Here is a 15,752-nt window from a genome sequence, read left to right as displayed (position 1 = left end):
TGTTTGGATATGTCTGGGCTTGGGTACGAACCTGAGTTGGAATGAAGATAAGGAAGGACAGAGCCAGAAGCTTAACATAGGGTGGACAAAAATTAGATGAAAAAAGACGACCCTCAAAGCAAGTGCCCACCCAAGTTGCGCATGCACACGTGTGAAGGTGGAACCACACCACAGCACGCACCCTAAGGGGCCTGGCGTCTACCCAGAGGCTTCCCCTCCCCCTTCACCGTGCTGGCTACCCGCAGGATCCCAGGGAGCCCACAGGTCATTCACAGCCAGGATGCCGGCTGCTCCCTGGCCCCACTGGCCGCCTCTCCTCTCCCCGAGTCCTCCCTTCCAGCCACAGGAGTCCTCCCTGGGCAGCACCCCAGCCCTACGCTGATGTCCGGGTGGCCCAAGAAGACAGACAGCCTGACAGGTGGCGACAGAGAGAAGCCCCTAAGACCCCAGTGGAGAACACTGCGGGGTCCACATGGGCCACGGCGCCCAGGCGGACACCCAAGCCCAGAGGCTTCCAGAGGCAGAGCCGAGTCTGAGGGCACTCGTCCTCCCGTGGCCAGCCAAGGGCTGCTGCTGGTGAGGACACACAGAAGCCATTCAAGAGCCCTTTCTCACCTTGGAAATGGCCAGTAGAGAGGGTCACGGCCAGCACATGTTACGTGGGGACTCTAAAATTCACCCAAGAGGGCTTCCCTGACCTTCCTATGGAGGAGATGACCAAACACTGAGACTAGAGGCACCCAGGACCACAGTCACTCCGGGTGACAGGGAAGGGCTCTGCCTCCGGGGACCACAGTCACTCCGGGTGATGGGGAAGGGGTCTGCCTCCGGGGACCACAGTCACTCCGGGTGACGGGGAAGGGCTCTGCCTCCGGGGACCACAGTCACTCCGGGTGACGGGGAAGGGCTCTGCCTCCGGGGACCACAGTCACTCCGGGTGATGGGGAAGGGGTCTACCTCCTGGGACCACAGTCACTCCGGGTGATGGGGAAGGGCTCTGCCTCCGGGGACCACAGTCACTCCGGGTGATGGGGAAGGGGTCTACCTCCCAGGACCACAGTCACTCCGGGTGACGGGGAAGGGCTCTGCCTCCGGGGACCACAGTCACTCTGGGTGACGGGGAAGGGCTCTGCCTCCGGGGACCACAGTCACTCCAGCCCCAGGTGACGGGGAGGGGCTCTGCTTCCTGGTCTGAGGGAACCCTCCAGAACCGAAATCTAGAGGACGCTTCTCCCCCAGGGAGGAGCGGTGTGGTTAGATTAACACAGGAGCCTGAGAGAAAGGATGCAGAGAGGAGCCAGCTCAGCCTGCCTGCTGCAGCCCAGCAGCTGGGTGAGCTCGCAGCAGAGGTCATCGAGGACGCCTCTGATTAGGGAATAATTTAATCAAAAGAAACTGCATTCCTGACCCTGGGAGCTGGGACAGGGAGGGAAGGGCGGTCACTAAAGCAGGGGCAGGAGGGCTCTGTAGGCCAGGGATGGGAGGCTGCCGGCGGACCCCGGCACAGCCCGGGTGGCTCAGGGCTCACCCCCCATCCGCTTCCTGCGGGCAGGCTCTGCTCCAGCACTAACAGGGCTTAATAAAAACTTCCAGTTGGGCCAGTAAACCCCTCATTAAGCTGTTTTTAAAGCATGAATTTAAGAGCGGCAAGGGTAAAGGGTCAAACGGCTGGCAGGATGTGCTGCTGCAATGGAAATCACGCGAGCCCAGCATCTGGGGCCTGCAAATACCCAGTGGCACTCAGTTCTCGTAGGGACAGCCTCAAAAGCAGGCCTGAGAGGTGGGGAAGTGCAGAGCCAAACCCCGGAGGGGCCTGGTCCCCTTCTCCTTCAGTGTGCTGGCTGCACGCAGGACCCCAGGGAGCCCACAGCTCATTCATGGCCAGGATGCCGGCTGCTCCCCTGGGGGCCATTTGCCGCCCTTCCTCTCCCAGAGTCCTCTCTGTGGAGGTTGGGAAAGCCTCCAAATGTAGAAAACAGGGTTCCAGCACGACCTACAGTGAAACCCAGGCCGCCGCCTGCACAGGCACCGACTGGGACAGCTGCCCGTTCCACCTCCGAGGCTCCCAAGGAGCTCCTGCTGCCCTCACACCCGCCACGTGGACATCCCCCGAGGAGCTCCAAGAGTTTTCAGCTTAACCACAATGCAATCCCAACGAGGCCCAATGCCACCTGTGCGTTGGTACTGACACTGGGCCCCCCCCCCCCCGGAGGAAGGCCCCGGACCAGATGGCATTGGCCTTCCGGAAGACGAGGATAAGCCAATCATTCATCAATGGAAGATGAGGATGAATTAATCATTCCTTAATGGGAAATATGAAGAAAACCCTCATTTATCAATAGAAGACAAGGATCAACCAATCATTCCTTAACAGAAAAAATAAGAAAAACCCAATCATTTATCAATAGAAGATGAAGATGAACCAATCATTCATCAATGGGAGAGGAGAATAAACCAGTCATTCCTCAATGGAAGATAGGGATAAGCTGACCGTTGCTCAAGGAAGCTTCTTACTCCAAGGATCCCAACTTCCCTCAGGCCCTGACCTGTCCAGCTCTCACCTGGATGGGACAGCAGTGAGAAACAGAACCCACTTCCTACAAAAGAATATCCCAGGGGCGTGGAGCCTTCCAGAACCCTTCCCTGGGCACCAGCACCCTCACTCCTCTGCATGCCCCCAGCTGCCACCCTCACTTGGCTGCCCTGAGGGAGCAGGGGGGCAAAGGCATCCAGCCGTCCCCACAGGCAGTCACCATCAACAGCCTGGTCCCCTGCACGAGCCCATCCCGACGCCCCCACGGGGGCCCAAGGGTGCAAGGTAGGGGTGGGATTGCCTGGAGGTAGATACCCACACACATCCAGGTTCATCAAGCTAAAATCATAAAAAATTACAAAATGCTTTTGGGGGCCTGAAGCACTCCAGAGGCCTTGGGAACCTGTCAGTCTTCCTCTGGAACTCTATCTGCGTGCAAGGACCCTGCAAAATGGCCTGAGAGCTGAGCCAGGTGAAGCCCCGCCCCGCCCCCGTGGCCTCTGCCCCCCTCCTCACACAGGGCTGCCCCCGGTTCCAGGACTCCTCACCACAAGTCTCTCCTTTCCCTGGTCTCGTCCCAGTGGCAGTGGGGTCACGATGCTGTCTTGTCCGGCGCCCACTCCTCAAGTTTGGCCATCTCTCCCCAGGCCTCGGAGGGGCAGAAAGCAGCCTCTCCAGAAGCACTGGGGCCCGGCTCTGGTCTCAGTCCCTGAACAACGGCAGCGGCCTTTCTGTTTAAACCTAACCAAACTCTGCAGACGGGAGCCCCTTCCCAGAGCCTGCTCTCCTTACAGAACCAGGCACTAGGCCTGGCGCCCCATGGCGAATGGGGACCATGCTGGGGACATGGGAACAACACTCAGGAAACAGGACCACGCTGGGGGACAGGGCCCACACCTGGGGAACCGTGCGCTGCCGGGAGGGTGCGGGCAAAGGCAGCCTGGCCCGGAGGAGGGAAAGCAGGCTGCCCTGTGGACCCCCACTGCCCGCTGCGGCGGGTCCTCTGCGTTCCTGCCTCCTTTCCAACGTGCAAGGGCAGCTGGAAGGGCAGCTGGAGGCTCAGAGCCTCCGGGATCCAGGCTCACTGAATATCAAAAGGTGTGCTCCCTGCAGGGCGGCAGGAAGCAGGCACTTGGGGCTTCAGAATTCATGACGGGTAGGCTCCTTCTTTGAAGTGGATGTGACACACTCAGCAGCCCTCAAAGCTCAGCCCTATCTGAACTCCAGCAGAAACAGACGGCAGAACGGGTTTAACAAATACTGTGGTTTTCCTGTGTGCTGGAAAGCGCGGCCCCCACGATCGCAGCTTCATCCTGCCCAGCAGTCGCATCCGCCTGTGGCCAGGCCACGGGGCCCTGGGGCAGAGAGCCCAGGACAGAGCATCGCAGAGATGCCAACAGAAACCCAAAGACCAGTCTGGCAGCACAGCGGGACCGCGTCTCCACAAAACGTTTAAAAATTATCCGGCCATGGTGGCGCGCCTGTAGTCCCAGCTACTCAGGAGGCTGAGGAGGGAGGATCGCCCGAGCCCGGGAGGTCAAAGAGCTGAGATTGCGCCACAGCACTCCAGTCTGGGCGACAGACCAAGACCCTGCCTCAAAAGGAACACAAACGTGAACACTGTGGACGATGTGGTGGCCCTGGGAAAAAGGCAGACACCAGCGACCGGGCTGTGTCCACTCCCCAGCCAGCAGCTGTTTTCACTCAGCAGCGTCCCGCATGTCTCAGGGAGCTCATGCAGCACCGTGAGCACTCAGAGGGCAGGATTTGCTGCTGGTGAAATGTGAGCATCTTTGACCAGCAGCGTGCACAGGCTGTTCCGGGCTAAGAATGGTCTGGGGCTGGGCGTGGTGGGGCACGCCTGTAGTCCCAGCTGCTCGGGAGGCTGAGGCAGGAGAATCGCTTGAACCCAGGAGGCAGAGGTTACAGAGAGCTCAGATCACGCCACTGCACTCCAGTCTGGGCCACAAAGCGAGACTCTTGTCTCAAAGAAAAAAAGGGGGGGTCTGGGACCGCCCAGTGGGAAAGCCACAGCTACATGCGGCCACAGAGCATGTGGGGTGCAGCCCAGGCAACCAAGGACCGGAGCTTTTTAATTCATCTAGCTTAAATTAATTCTAAAAACACGTGTGCCCAGTGATACCCCCAGAGCTGCCTGATGTCCACCGAACCCCATTTTGCAAAATACAGACAATGAACGTCACTGAGGTGAGCACAGAAGCACACGTGCCGAGGGAGTTCTCCCAGGCGTCCCAAACGAGGCCTCAGACCAGGAGCCCGTTCAGCGGCCCAGCACCGGCGTCGTACCTCCGTCACCGGCTGCGCCGTGTCCTCTAGCATCAGGGAAGGCAGGACGCTGCAGAGCCGCGCGGCCGCTAGGAAAGGAGGGAGGGCACCGCCAAAGCCACGAGGCGTCGTCCGAATCTCTGAGCAACAGCCAAAGTGACGCGCTGAACCGCCGCAGGGCCAGACGCAACACGAAACTCAGGCTCACGAGGGCTCTCAGGAGGAAAACATTAACGCTAAGGAGCCAACGCTCCGCTTGAGTCCCTGGAATGACCACCTGCTAGAAAGGCTCAATTAAACTGTGTGAAGTACACCTGAACACGCCAGCAGTGATGGATGCGCGGCTTCCTTCGGCCGGGAGCACAGGCGCCGCCCTGACAGCGGCCACACGGGTGCACTCCCCAACTCCGTGCGGCCCGCGCTGCGTCTGCTTCAGCAAGTGGTTGGGGACACGCGAGGATGGATCCAGAGACACCTGGCCCCTGGACTGCCGCTGCCACTCCAGCACTGCCTCTGGGAGTCCACTCCCCAGGCGCTTCCCCAACAGCCAACTCCTGTGTACCCCAGGAGGCCTCACAGGCCAGGGCACAGGGAAGGTGGCCCCAGGCCCTCTCATCCTTGACAATGACTCCCATGGCCTCCATCCCAAGACAGGGCAGCAACTCGGCCTCACAGACCCATCCCTCATGAGGACACAAGAGCGTCAGCCACTGCTCCCCAAGCCTGCCCCAGGCCCCCCACTCACAGAGAACACTAGGCTTCAGCCATGGCTCCCCCAGCCTGCCCTGGGCCCCCCACTCACGGAGAACACCTCAGCTTCGGCCGCTGCTCCCCAAGCCTGCCCTGGGCCCCCAACTCATAGCCCTAGTGGCGCTGACCTTGTACACTGTGGGCTTGCTTCATAGGACTCAATTTTGTGATCACTGCTCAGAATTCCCAACATCAGACAGACAGCAGGAACTTCTCCCACTAAATTCAGGGGTCAGGGCCTAAAGGTTTCACTCCTCATAAGAACTGAGAAAAAACAATACTATTGCAATTTTAATTTGCAAACCTTTTTTGTAGCGATAGGGTCCTGCTATGTTGCCCAGGCTGGTCTCGAACTTGTGGGCTCAAGCAATCCTGCTTCAGCCCCCAAATTGCTAGGATAATTGGCATGAGCCACTGCACCTGGCCTGTTGTAATTTTTAATAAATAAAATTTACTAAGAAAAGATTTGTTTATCTGAATGTTGAAGGATATGGTTTTCTCTGTGGGCATTTTGACATGGAACGAATCCTGGCGCACTCCGGGGGAGGCCCAAGGACTCGGGGTACCACCAGGCGCTTCCTCAGGTCTACTGGCTCCATGCTCATGAGCGCTCCGCTCCCTTGAGGTGGCCGCACACGACTGGCAGGCACAGAGCCAGCCGGTTCCCACCAGGTCGTGTCAGATTTGCAAATGGAATGGGAATTCCTAAAATAATTCCTTGCTTTCTGCTTTAAGAAAACGTAAACATGAAAACAATGAACAGGTGTAAGCACGCCCTGACTGTGCCCTGAGCCAGGTGGAGCCCATGGGGCGGCCAGCAGCCAGGAAATCCATGAGTGACGGTGGCCGAGGCAGCCTGGTCATCTGCAATGACACGTACCTGCCTTTTAAGGTGATTATAGATCAGGAATAAGGTTCTTTGTATTTGCATTTTAACAAATTCTGAGGTTCTTCCTTTCTTTGATTCAGTCCCAATTTCGAATCACTGGTGCTCAATATTGAAGGAACGGAAATATGTGAGGAATAAAGGCATGAAGAAAGCGACCTTACTGCAAGGACCCAGGCCCTGAGGCCTGAGACTGTGAAGGGGACAGGCCGCCCCCGCTCTGCTGGTCCAGCAGTGAAGCAAGGCAGGAAGGGGGACGGAGAGCCAGGGAGGCCAGGGGAGAGCGCCTGAGTTCGAGGCACAGGCTGGGGCCTTCACCAGCAGAGACCGGCCCTTGTGCCTGCGCCCTGAGTCAGGGAGAAAGGTAGGGGTGGGAAGTGGTCATCCTTCCAAGGTCCTGGGTCAGGTCCACTTACCAACCCACCGTGTCCCACGACTGTCTGCAGGCCTCTGGGCCCACTAGAGGGCACACCCACTGTCCTCCCAGCCCTGTCCTGTCTCTTCCCAGCCTCCAGTATTTTCCATGTGGTGTGGGCTGGGGAGGCCCTCCCCCCCCTCCGTCACACAAAGCACAAGCCGAAGCGCCCGCCAGTGTCAGCGCGGTGAGTGCCACCGAACCCCTCCAGGCAGATGTGCACACAGCCCCCCACATCCACGGGGGGCGGGTCTGGGGGTGCTTTCCCTCTGCCCCGGGGAAGCGGTGGTCATAACACCTGTGAGACGCCCATGATCACCCGTGCGGCCGGCCGTCTCTAAGTGCCCGGGGCCTGGGAGCCCAGGAGCTCGCTCATCCGGGAGGAGGCATGGTCGGGTCACCAGCGCTCACCGCTGTCAGCAGTGCAGTTCCGGAAGGACTGACAGCAGAAGCTCGGGCAACAGGAAAGGCCAGACAAGCGCGTGAAGATACGTACCCAAATACAACGCTCCACTGCCACAGAGCTTTATCTAAATGGGTTTCACTTACCGAAAGAATACCTGAAAAGCAAAAGAAGAAACAGGTATAAAACTTTGGCTTGTTTCGATCCCAACCCACTGTGTTTCCCCGCTGAGCGAAGCCCACCCGGCACACCGAGGACAGTGTGGGTCAGGGAAGCCTGGCCACGAGGACTGGCCTGCCGGGCACTAAGGGCACAGGCGCCTCCCCACTGCCCGCACACGGGCAGGCCCAGAACAGGCAACCAAAACATATTTCCAGAAACACCTACTATGGACTCATAAAATTAAATAACATAGATTTTGGGGATGAGTGAATTAATACTTTTTTTTTTTTTTTTGCAGTGTCAATTATTTCAATCAAATGCCCCCAAAAAGGTCACACTCTAGAAACTGAATTTTTTTTGTTTGTTTGTTTGTTTTTGAGACAGAGTTTCACTCTTGTTGCCCAGGCTGGAGTGCAATGGTGCAATCTCGGCTCACCGCAACCTCCGCCTCCTGGGTTCAAGCAATTCTCCTGCCTCAGCCTCCCGAGTAGCTGGGACTAAAGGCACATGCCACCATGCCCAACTAATTTTTATATTTTTAGTGGAGACAGGGTTTCACCATGTTGACCAGGATGGTCTCGATCTCCTGACCTCGTGATCCACCTGCCTTGGCCTCCCGAAGTGCCGGGATTACAGGCGTGAGCCACCGCGCCTGGCCCAATCTGAAAGGACATCACATTACCTGGAGCACAGAGCATGAGAAAAGGGATCTTAAATGAAAGGAATTAGTGGGAAAGACTGGGAAAGGCCTGTGTCTTTACTAATCCATTGCAACCTAAAGGGGCTCTGTGGTGCCGTGACCCGCTTCTCACCCTCAGACAGCAAAGCCGCAAGCGAGGAGCACAGGTGTCTAGAGGACCGCACATCACAAACACGGAGCTCCCCATATGTACTGAACACACAACGTCCAACGCATCCACGCCTGCCTCAGCCTGTGGCCTCTCTAACCGGACCCTGCCTCACAGCAAAACTTACCCTTGGATTCTAGAAGGAACCCCTCTGCCACCTGTGGTCCCGCAAGAGGCAGAACACACTGCTGCTGGCGTGAGGAGGCCCCCCGCAGTGCTCGGTGCCACGTCCAATGCAGAAGGCACGGCATGTGGCTCGTGGACACGCAATGCACGGAACAGGCCAGTCCACAGACACAGGAAGTAGAGTGCCAGGTTTCTTCCGGGGGCAGTCAGAATTTTTTTTTTTTTGAGACAGAGTCTCATTCTGTCACCCAGGCTGGAGTGCAGTGGTGCAGTCATAGCTTACTGCAGCCTCAACTTCACTCCTGAGGCAATCCTCCCTCCTCAGCCTCCCAGCTGCTGGGACCACAGGCACGCACCATGATGCCCCGCTAATTTTTGCATATTTTGTAGAGACGAGGTGTGCCATGTTGCCCAGTCTGGTCTAAACTCCTGGACTCGGGCCATCCTCCTGCCTCCGCCTCCGTAGGTGCTGGGATAACAGGTGTGAACTGCCCCCGCCAGAATGTCTTCAACTCGGTGCCCATGGTCTCAGACTCCATGAATACGTACACTGACTTGCACACTTTACATCAGGCTGTCCAGTCTTTTGGCTTCTGTGGGCCACACATAAAATAGACTACATTAGCAACAGCTGATGAGTTAAAAATAAAACCTCATCATGTTTTAAGAAAGTTTATGGATTTGTGCTGGGCCGCATTCAAAGCCATCCTGAGCCGCACGCGGACAAGCTTGCTTTAAATGCGATTTTACAGTACATGAATTCCATGCCACTAAGGACGTGAGGAAGAAACGCTGCCTAGTGAAATCCACAGGAATGAAAGGCCACAGGTGTGGGGAGGGCCTCAGAGCCCTCAGGACCCACTGCCTGTCCAGTTCTGGGCTCCCTACGCCGTCCTGCCTTTGAATATGCCTGTGACTTTTCCACCCTGATATCACAGTATGAAGCACAGCGAAGGCAATGGTGACAATCGACACTGAGACCTGAGGGAGACGGCCGGGGACGGAGCGCCGACGGCTCATTCTTCAGCCGCATCAGGTGTGTGGCTGCCGTGGCGGCTCTGATATGGTTTCAGACCAACCTGTGCCCAGTGCAGAGCCACCTTACAGGTAAAAGAATACAAAGTCTGGGTCTGCTTCTCATGCCGGAGCAAGGAGGCTGCGAGGGAGGGAGGGAGGGCACCCCCAGGGCTGCAGAATGCACTCTCTGCCTCCGTTTCCACCACCAAAACCTTCCAGGCAGCTGCTGCACACAGTGGCTAATTCGAGAAGTAAATTTACGCCCGGAGTGTTCCCAATACATAATCTTCATTGAATGGAGAAAGGAAAAGGAGCTGATTTTAAAAAATCCATCAAGAATAAAAGCTTTGTTCTTTGACTGGCCAGGTGTGGTGGAGCATGCCTCTCGTCCCAGCGACTCTGGGGGCCAAGGTGGGAAGATCACTTAAGCCCAGATCGCGCCACTGCATTCCAGCCTGGGCGACACAGCGAGAGGCCCTGTGTAAAGAGCAGCGGCCTCATGCTTTCATCAGAGGGGACCAAGGCCCGAAGAGCCTCAGTGAGTCAGGGCCATCAAAGCCAAGTACCGTGCGGAGAGGGGTCTGCCCAGACGCGGCTGCCTTCACATCGGCTGGGGGTGCCTGAAAACACGTTCTCCTATAACCTCACCTGTTCTGAATTTTGAATTGCAAGGCTGCCTGATAAAAGATTCTTTAAATAGCAGGTTTTAGCGAAGCTGATGACATGAAAAACTAAAACGCCTTACTCCTTTCATAGCTTTTATTCTATTTCCAACAGCTAAAACTTACGTTAGACACTGACTGCCATGGAGTGATGCGGGGGTTTATTCTGTTCTTTAAAGAAATTCCAGTCCTCCTTTGGACGGCGGGGTATAGATCTGCTTTTGGATGGTTGGGTGGGAGAACGCGCCCCTCTGACGGCCAGGCGAGGCCCCATACCTGACTTACACGCGGTTGGGGTCTCTGTGCTGAGGAAGCAGAAAGACCGCAGTGCCCTGCGGACGCTGTACACGGCCCCACACAGGCCCTGCCCCCTGCACTTCACAGGGGCTCCCGTTTCTATAGGAAGCCTTTGATTTAAAGCACATTTGGTTCCAGCTATTTATAATCTGTAAGAAGGCTTCATGGATAAATACTTTTTAAATTTTATGCTCCCCATTTCTGGGCAGGCTAGTTGTCAACGTGTAAGAAATCTTCCACTTTCTGGCCTAACACAAAGAGCTTTGCTGGAGGCCTATTTAGAAAGCGTGTAGTAGGGACTTCATGACCCACCGTGTTCTCCTGAACCAGCCCCAGGTTGCTGACTTGTGTCTGCAGCTGATCACATCATCATGACTGAAGTCTCCATCACGTGGTGAAGGCCAAACATGTGGATTTCTTTTTTTCTTTTTTTTTTTTTTTTTTGAGACGGAGTTTCGCTCTTGTTACCCAGGCTGGAGTGCAATGGCGTAATCTCGGCTCACTGCAACCTCTGCCTCCTGGTTCAGGCAATTCTCCTGCCTCAGCCTCCTGAGTAGCTGAGATTACAGGCACGTGTCACCATGTCCAGCTAATTTTTTGTATTTTTAGTAGAGACGGGGTTTCACCGTGTTGACCAGGATGGTCTCGATCTCTTGACTTCGTGATCCACCCGCCTCGGCCTCCCAAAGTGCTGGGATTACAGGCTTGAGCCACCGCGCCCGGCCACGTGTGGATTTCTTAACAGAAATTACCAAAAAATGCCACAGGAAAAGAGCAGTGCCTTTGGGTGAAGGCAGCTGGGGGCCTTCCGTGTCTATCTGCCCTGTGGAAGAGGGGGTGGAGTGCCCACCAGACTGCTGTGCCTCCCACCCAGTCACTGGGAAAGGGTGCCAGCTAGTACTGGTAAGGCTGGGATGCTGGGTCCCGCTGTGCAAGACCGTGGCCTGTCCGGTACAGGGAAGTGCTGGACGGCGGCTCCTGGGGACGGCAGGGACGGGCTGGATGGTGACTCTAAGGGACAGCAGGGATAGAACTGAACGGCGGCTCTAAGGGACAGCAGGGAAGGAGCTGGACGGCGGCTCTTGGAGACAGTAGAGACGGGGCTGGACGGTGGCCCTCGGGGACGGCAGGAAAGGAGCTGGAAGGCGGCTCTCGGGGACAGCAGGGACGGGCTGGATGGCAGCTCTCGGGGACAGCAGGGACGGGTCTGGACGGCAGCTCTCAGGGACAGCGGGGACGGGCTGGATTACCCACCAGGCCGGTGGTGCCATTGAGGCAACTGGCTCACTGCCACCCTAATGTTTGTATTCATACAACAGAGAACATAAAACGGTAATAACAAGAGGTGTCTTCGCAAACATGTCGCCACTTCCTGGAGCTGTGAAGAGTTATCTCCTTTCTGCAGGTGCGTTTCTGCCTAGCAGCGATCCCTTCAGCCTGAAGATACGCCTTTACCATCTTGTACAGTGTGTCTGCTGGCCAAGACTTCTGTCCTTTTTCAGTCATCTGCAAATGTCTTTATTTTGTTTTCACTTTTGAAGGATATTGTCACCAGATAGAACTCTGGGCTGACAGTTGTTTTTCTTCCTTTTTTTTTTTTTTTTTTCTGAGATGGAGTTTCGCTCTTGTTACCCAGGCTGGAGTGCAATGGCGCGATCTCGGCTCACCGCAACCTCCGCCTCCTGGGTTCAGGCAATTCTCCTGCCTCAGCCTCCTGAGTAGCTGGGATTACAGGCACGCGCCACCATGCCCAGCTAATTTTTTGTATTTTTAGTAGTGACGGGGTTTCACCATGTTGGTCAGGCTGGTCTCGATCTCTTGACCTCGTGATCCACCCGCCTCGGCCTCCCAAAGTGCTGGGATTACAGGCTTGAGCCACCGCGCCCGGCCAGTTGTTTTTCTTTAAAGATGACAGTCCATCGTCCCCTGGCCTCCAGTGGTGATAAGAAGCCTGGCATATTTGAGTCTCCATTCTCTGAGTGGAATGTCTTTTTTTCCTGGGTGCTAAGAAGAGTCTGTCTTTGGTGTTCAGCAGTTTGACTCCAGTGTGCCCAGATAGGGTTTCTCTTACTTCTACTGCTCAGGGTATGCTGAGCTTCCTGGCTTTGTACACTTAATATCTTTCCACTATTATTTCTTTAAATATTTTCTGTGCCCCACTCTCTGTGTCCTCTCTGTGTGGGGCTCCAATCACCTGTCTGTTCGACCACCTGGTGCTGTCTGTCCCACATGTCACTGAAGCTCTGCTTATTTCAATCCTTTTTCTGTTCGTTCTTTAGCTTGGATAATTTCTGCTGAGTTCTCTTCAATTCACTGAGGCTTTCTTCTACCATCTCCAACCTGTTATTAAGCCCATGCAATAGATTTTTCAGTACAGATATTTTACTTTTCAGTTCTAAAATGCCAATTGCCTCTTCTGTAAAGATTCAGAGTCTCTGTTAAATTTCATGTGCTCATTCATTAAGACCACTGCTAGGCTGGGCGTGGTAGCTCACATCTGAAATTCTAGCAGGGAGGTCGAGGAAGCTGGAAGATCAGCAGTTTGAGACCAGCCTGGCCAACGTGGTAAAACCTCCTCTCTACTAAAAATACCAACATCAGCTGAGTGTGGTGGTGCCCGCCTATAATCCCAGCTACTTAGGACGCTGTGGCGGGAGAATCGCTTGAACCCGGGAGGCGGAGGTTGCAGTGAGCCAAGATCTCACTACTGTGTTCCAGCCTGGGCGACAGAGTGAGACCCTGTCTCAAAAAAGAAAGACGAACAGTTCCCTTGAGTCCTTGCGTGTTTGCAGGGGCTGCCTTAAATCCTCAAATCCTCTCTTCCTGTTGCGGGGTCTCGGTACTCACAGTCACCTTCTCCTGACCTTTGCTTTTCTTCCTGGAGAGGGATCATACCTTCCTGTTTCTTTACCTGTGTGGTAATTTCTTATTCTAGCCGACATTATGGAAGATGATGAAATCACTGAGATGAACTCTGCTGCCTTTGGAGGGTGAATGAGTCCGTGCGGTAAGCAGTTACGGTGCTGGAGGACGAACCTGGTCTTTCCAAGGCTTGCTTCTGAGCTTCCTCAGAGTCAGTGGAGAACAGCCCTCTTCCAGGGCGAGAGGAGCCCTTCCCCCAAGACGTGGCCTTTCTAGGGGTGGGGGCCGAGCGCCTGGGGTCTTACCCAAGTCATCTCCAGACTGGCTGATGGGAGGCTTGTCTCCTGGCTCTGTGGCACCCTCAGACTCACCGCAAAGGTCACTGCTCCCTACCTGCCACATCCCACCAGCCCTCAAAGACGCTCACCCTCCACGTTCACCGCTTAGAACAAACCCAGAGACTTAGGGGAACCCGTGTAGGTTCCTGTGGTGACGTCTCTGTGCGTTCCTTGACCCTGGCACCTTGCCACATACACATAAGCCACCCTCCACTCTGATCCCTCCTGAGTTCAGAGAGGCCTTGTGTTCTGCTGGGTGCCCTAGCTGCGGGGTAGAAGGTGCTGAGGCAGAAGGCTGGGGCCACCAAGGCCACCCGGTATGTATCTTCTTTCCAGGGGCGACAGTCCTGGGCACCTGTGCCATCTGGTATTTCACTTGCTGACAGTTTGGAGTAGAGGGCTCGTACTGCACCTGGTACTCCGCCATGGACAGTCACGGAAGCCAGGAAGGCACATTTCTTATTTTTAAGTATTGTTTCAATGTGAGACGTCCTCTCCCTCAAACCGCACCTGTCAGTGGGCCCCCAATCCCAGTCCGCAGGACCACAGCCAACCCCACGGGGGAGGGCCCCACCTGCTGTGCCCAGCATCCTTGCTGCCTGCTGAAGCCTCACCCGTCTACAGCCCCAGCATCCTGAAGGCCCGACCTCCTCTGAAGTGTCATCTCCGCCACATTTAGTGCACCCTGATGGTTGTGAGATGTACTCTTTGGAGTCAAAGAAATACGTATCTTTTGTTAAGTCGAGAAAACGGGGCTGGACGCAGTGGCTCACACCTGCAATCCCGGCACTTTGGGAGGCTAAGGTGGGCAGATCACTGGAGGTCAGGAATTCAAGACCAGGCTGGGAAACACAGTGAAAACCCATCTCTACTAAACGGACAAAAATTAGCCAGGGGTAACAGTGTGCACCTATAATCCCAGCTACATGGGAGGCTGATTATAGCGTGCACCTATAATCCCAGCTACATGGGAGCTCACCACTACATGTGGTGAGCTGTGACTGCGTGACTGCACTCCAGGAGGCTGAGGCAGAAGAATCAGTCCACCCAGGAAGCAGAGGCTGTAGTGAGCTGAGATAGCACCACTGCACTTCAGCCTGGGCAACAAGAGCGAGACTCCGTCTCAAAAAAAAAAAAAACTTTGGCTGGGCATGGTGGCTTATACCTGTCATCCTAGCACTTTGGGAGGCTGAGGCAGGAGTATTACACTTTGAGCCCAGGAGATCAAGACCAGCCTGGGCAATACAGTGAGATGACCACCTCCACAAAAATTAAAATATCAGCCAGGTGTGGTGCGTGCACCTGCAGGCACAGCTAACAAAGAACAAAAACGTCAGCCAGGTGTGGTGAGGGCACCTGCAGGCCCAGCTATCTGGGGAGCTGAGCTGGGAGGATCGTGGAGCTGAGGAGGCTGGGGCTGTGGTGAGCTGTGACTGCATGACTGCACTCCAGTCTGGTGACACAGCACGACCCTGTCTCAAAAAAGAAAGTTCAGCTGGCACTGGGTCAGAGTGAAAAACTTTAAAAAAAAAAATATTTGTTGACAAATGTTAAAGAGATTTAGGTTAAGAACGGAAAAGGCCACACAACCTACTGGGATAACTAGAAGGCCTTGGCAGAAAGGGCCGGGAAATGCACATTACACGCCTTCAGGGGATCCACTCGCACACCACGGCGACTCTGGAAGAAAGCTCTGGACGCAGGAGACTGGGTGACCAACCACCCGCAAGACCAGAAAAGCCTCAGGACATCGTGCAGACAGAGTTCTCCCTGCGCCGGCTGGCTGCGAGAAATGCTTCCCGAGAAGTCTATGCCGAGTCTGGAACCGGCTTCAGCTGTGCTTCTGCAATGACTCATGGGAGTCCCTTCCCCTCTGCAGTGGGCCCCCGACCACAGGCCCGCCAGGGAGGGCAAGGGGCAGCCTCAGCCACGGCTGAGGAGAGCCACAGCCATGAAGGGGAGGAGACAGCTGGGTGGCAGCGGACAAAACCACTGTGTGCTTTCCGCATTCGCTGTATTGTGGTTGCAAATCCCTGAAACCTCAGATGCCAACTTTGCCATTACAGCTCTGAGCAGGAGGGGAAGCCTCTGCAGAGAGCACCCATGGCCACACTATCCTGCGGCCACCATGGCCATGCTGCCCCACAGCAACGCTGTCCCATAGCCA

At 55.6% G+C, this 15,752-nt stretch overlaps 1 protein-coding gene across 5 annotated transcripts in view; it reads right to left on the bottom strand.

Annotated features, from left to right (window-relative positions):
• Nucleotides 1-15,752, bottom strand: part of LMF1 (lipase maturation factor 1) — a 115,257-nt gene that overhangs the window by 78,730 nt on the left and 20,775 nt on the right. For 4 of the 5 annotated variants that reach the window (XM_010338982.2, XM_074381814.1, XM_003928362.3 and 1 more), the window contains exon 3: nt 7,420-7,430. The exons of the other annotated variant lie outside the window; for it this stretch is intronic. In XM_010338982.2, the coding sequence (XP_010337284.2) occupies nt 7,420-7,430 (11 nt within the window). The remainder of the gene's footprint in view (nt 1-7,419; nt 7,431-15,752) is intronic. 5 annotated transcript variants of the gene reach the window in all.

The sequence above is a fragment of the Saimiri boliviensis genome, chromosome 12 (genome assembly GCF_048565385.1).
Source record: "Saimiri boliviensis isolate mSaiBol1 chromosome 12, mSaiBol1.pri, whole genome shotgun sequence".
Taxonomy (NCBI): domain Eukaryota; kingdom Metazoa; phylum Chordata; class Mammalia; order Primates; family Cebidae; genus Saimiri; species Saimiri boliviensis.
This window is presented reverse-complemented; position numbering and strand designations above follow the sequence as displayed.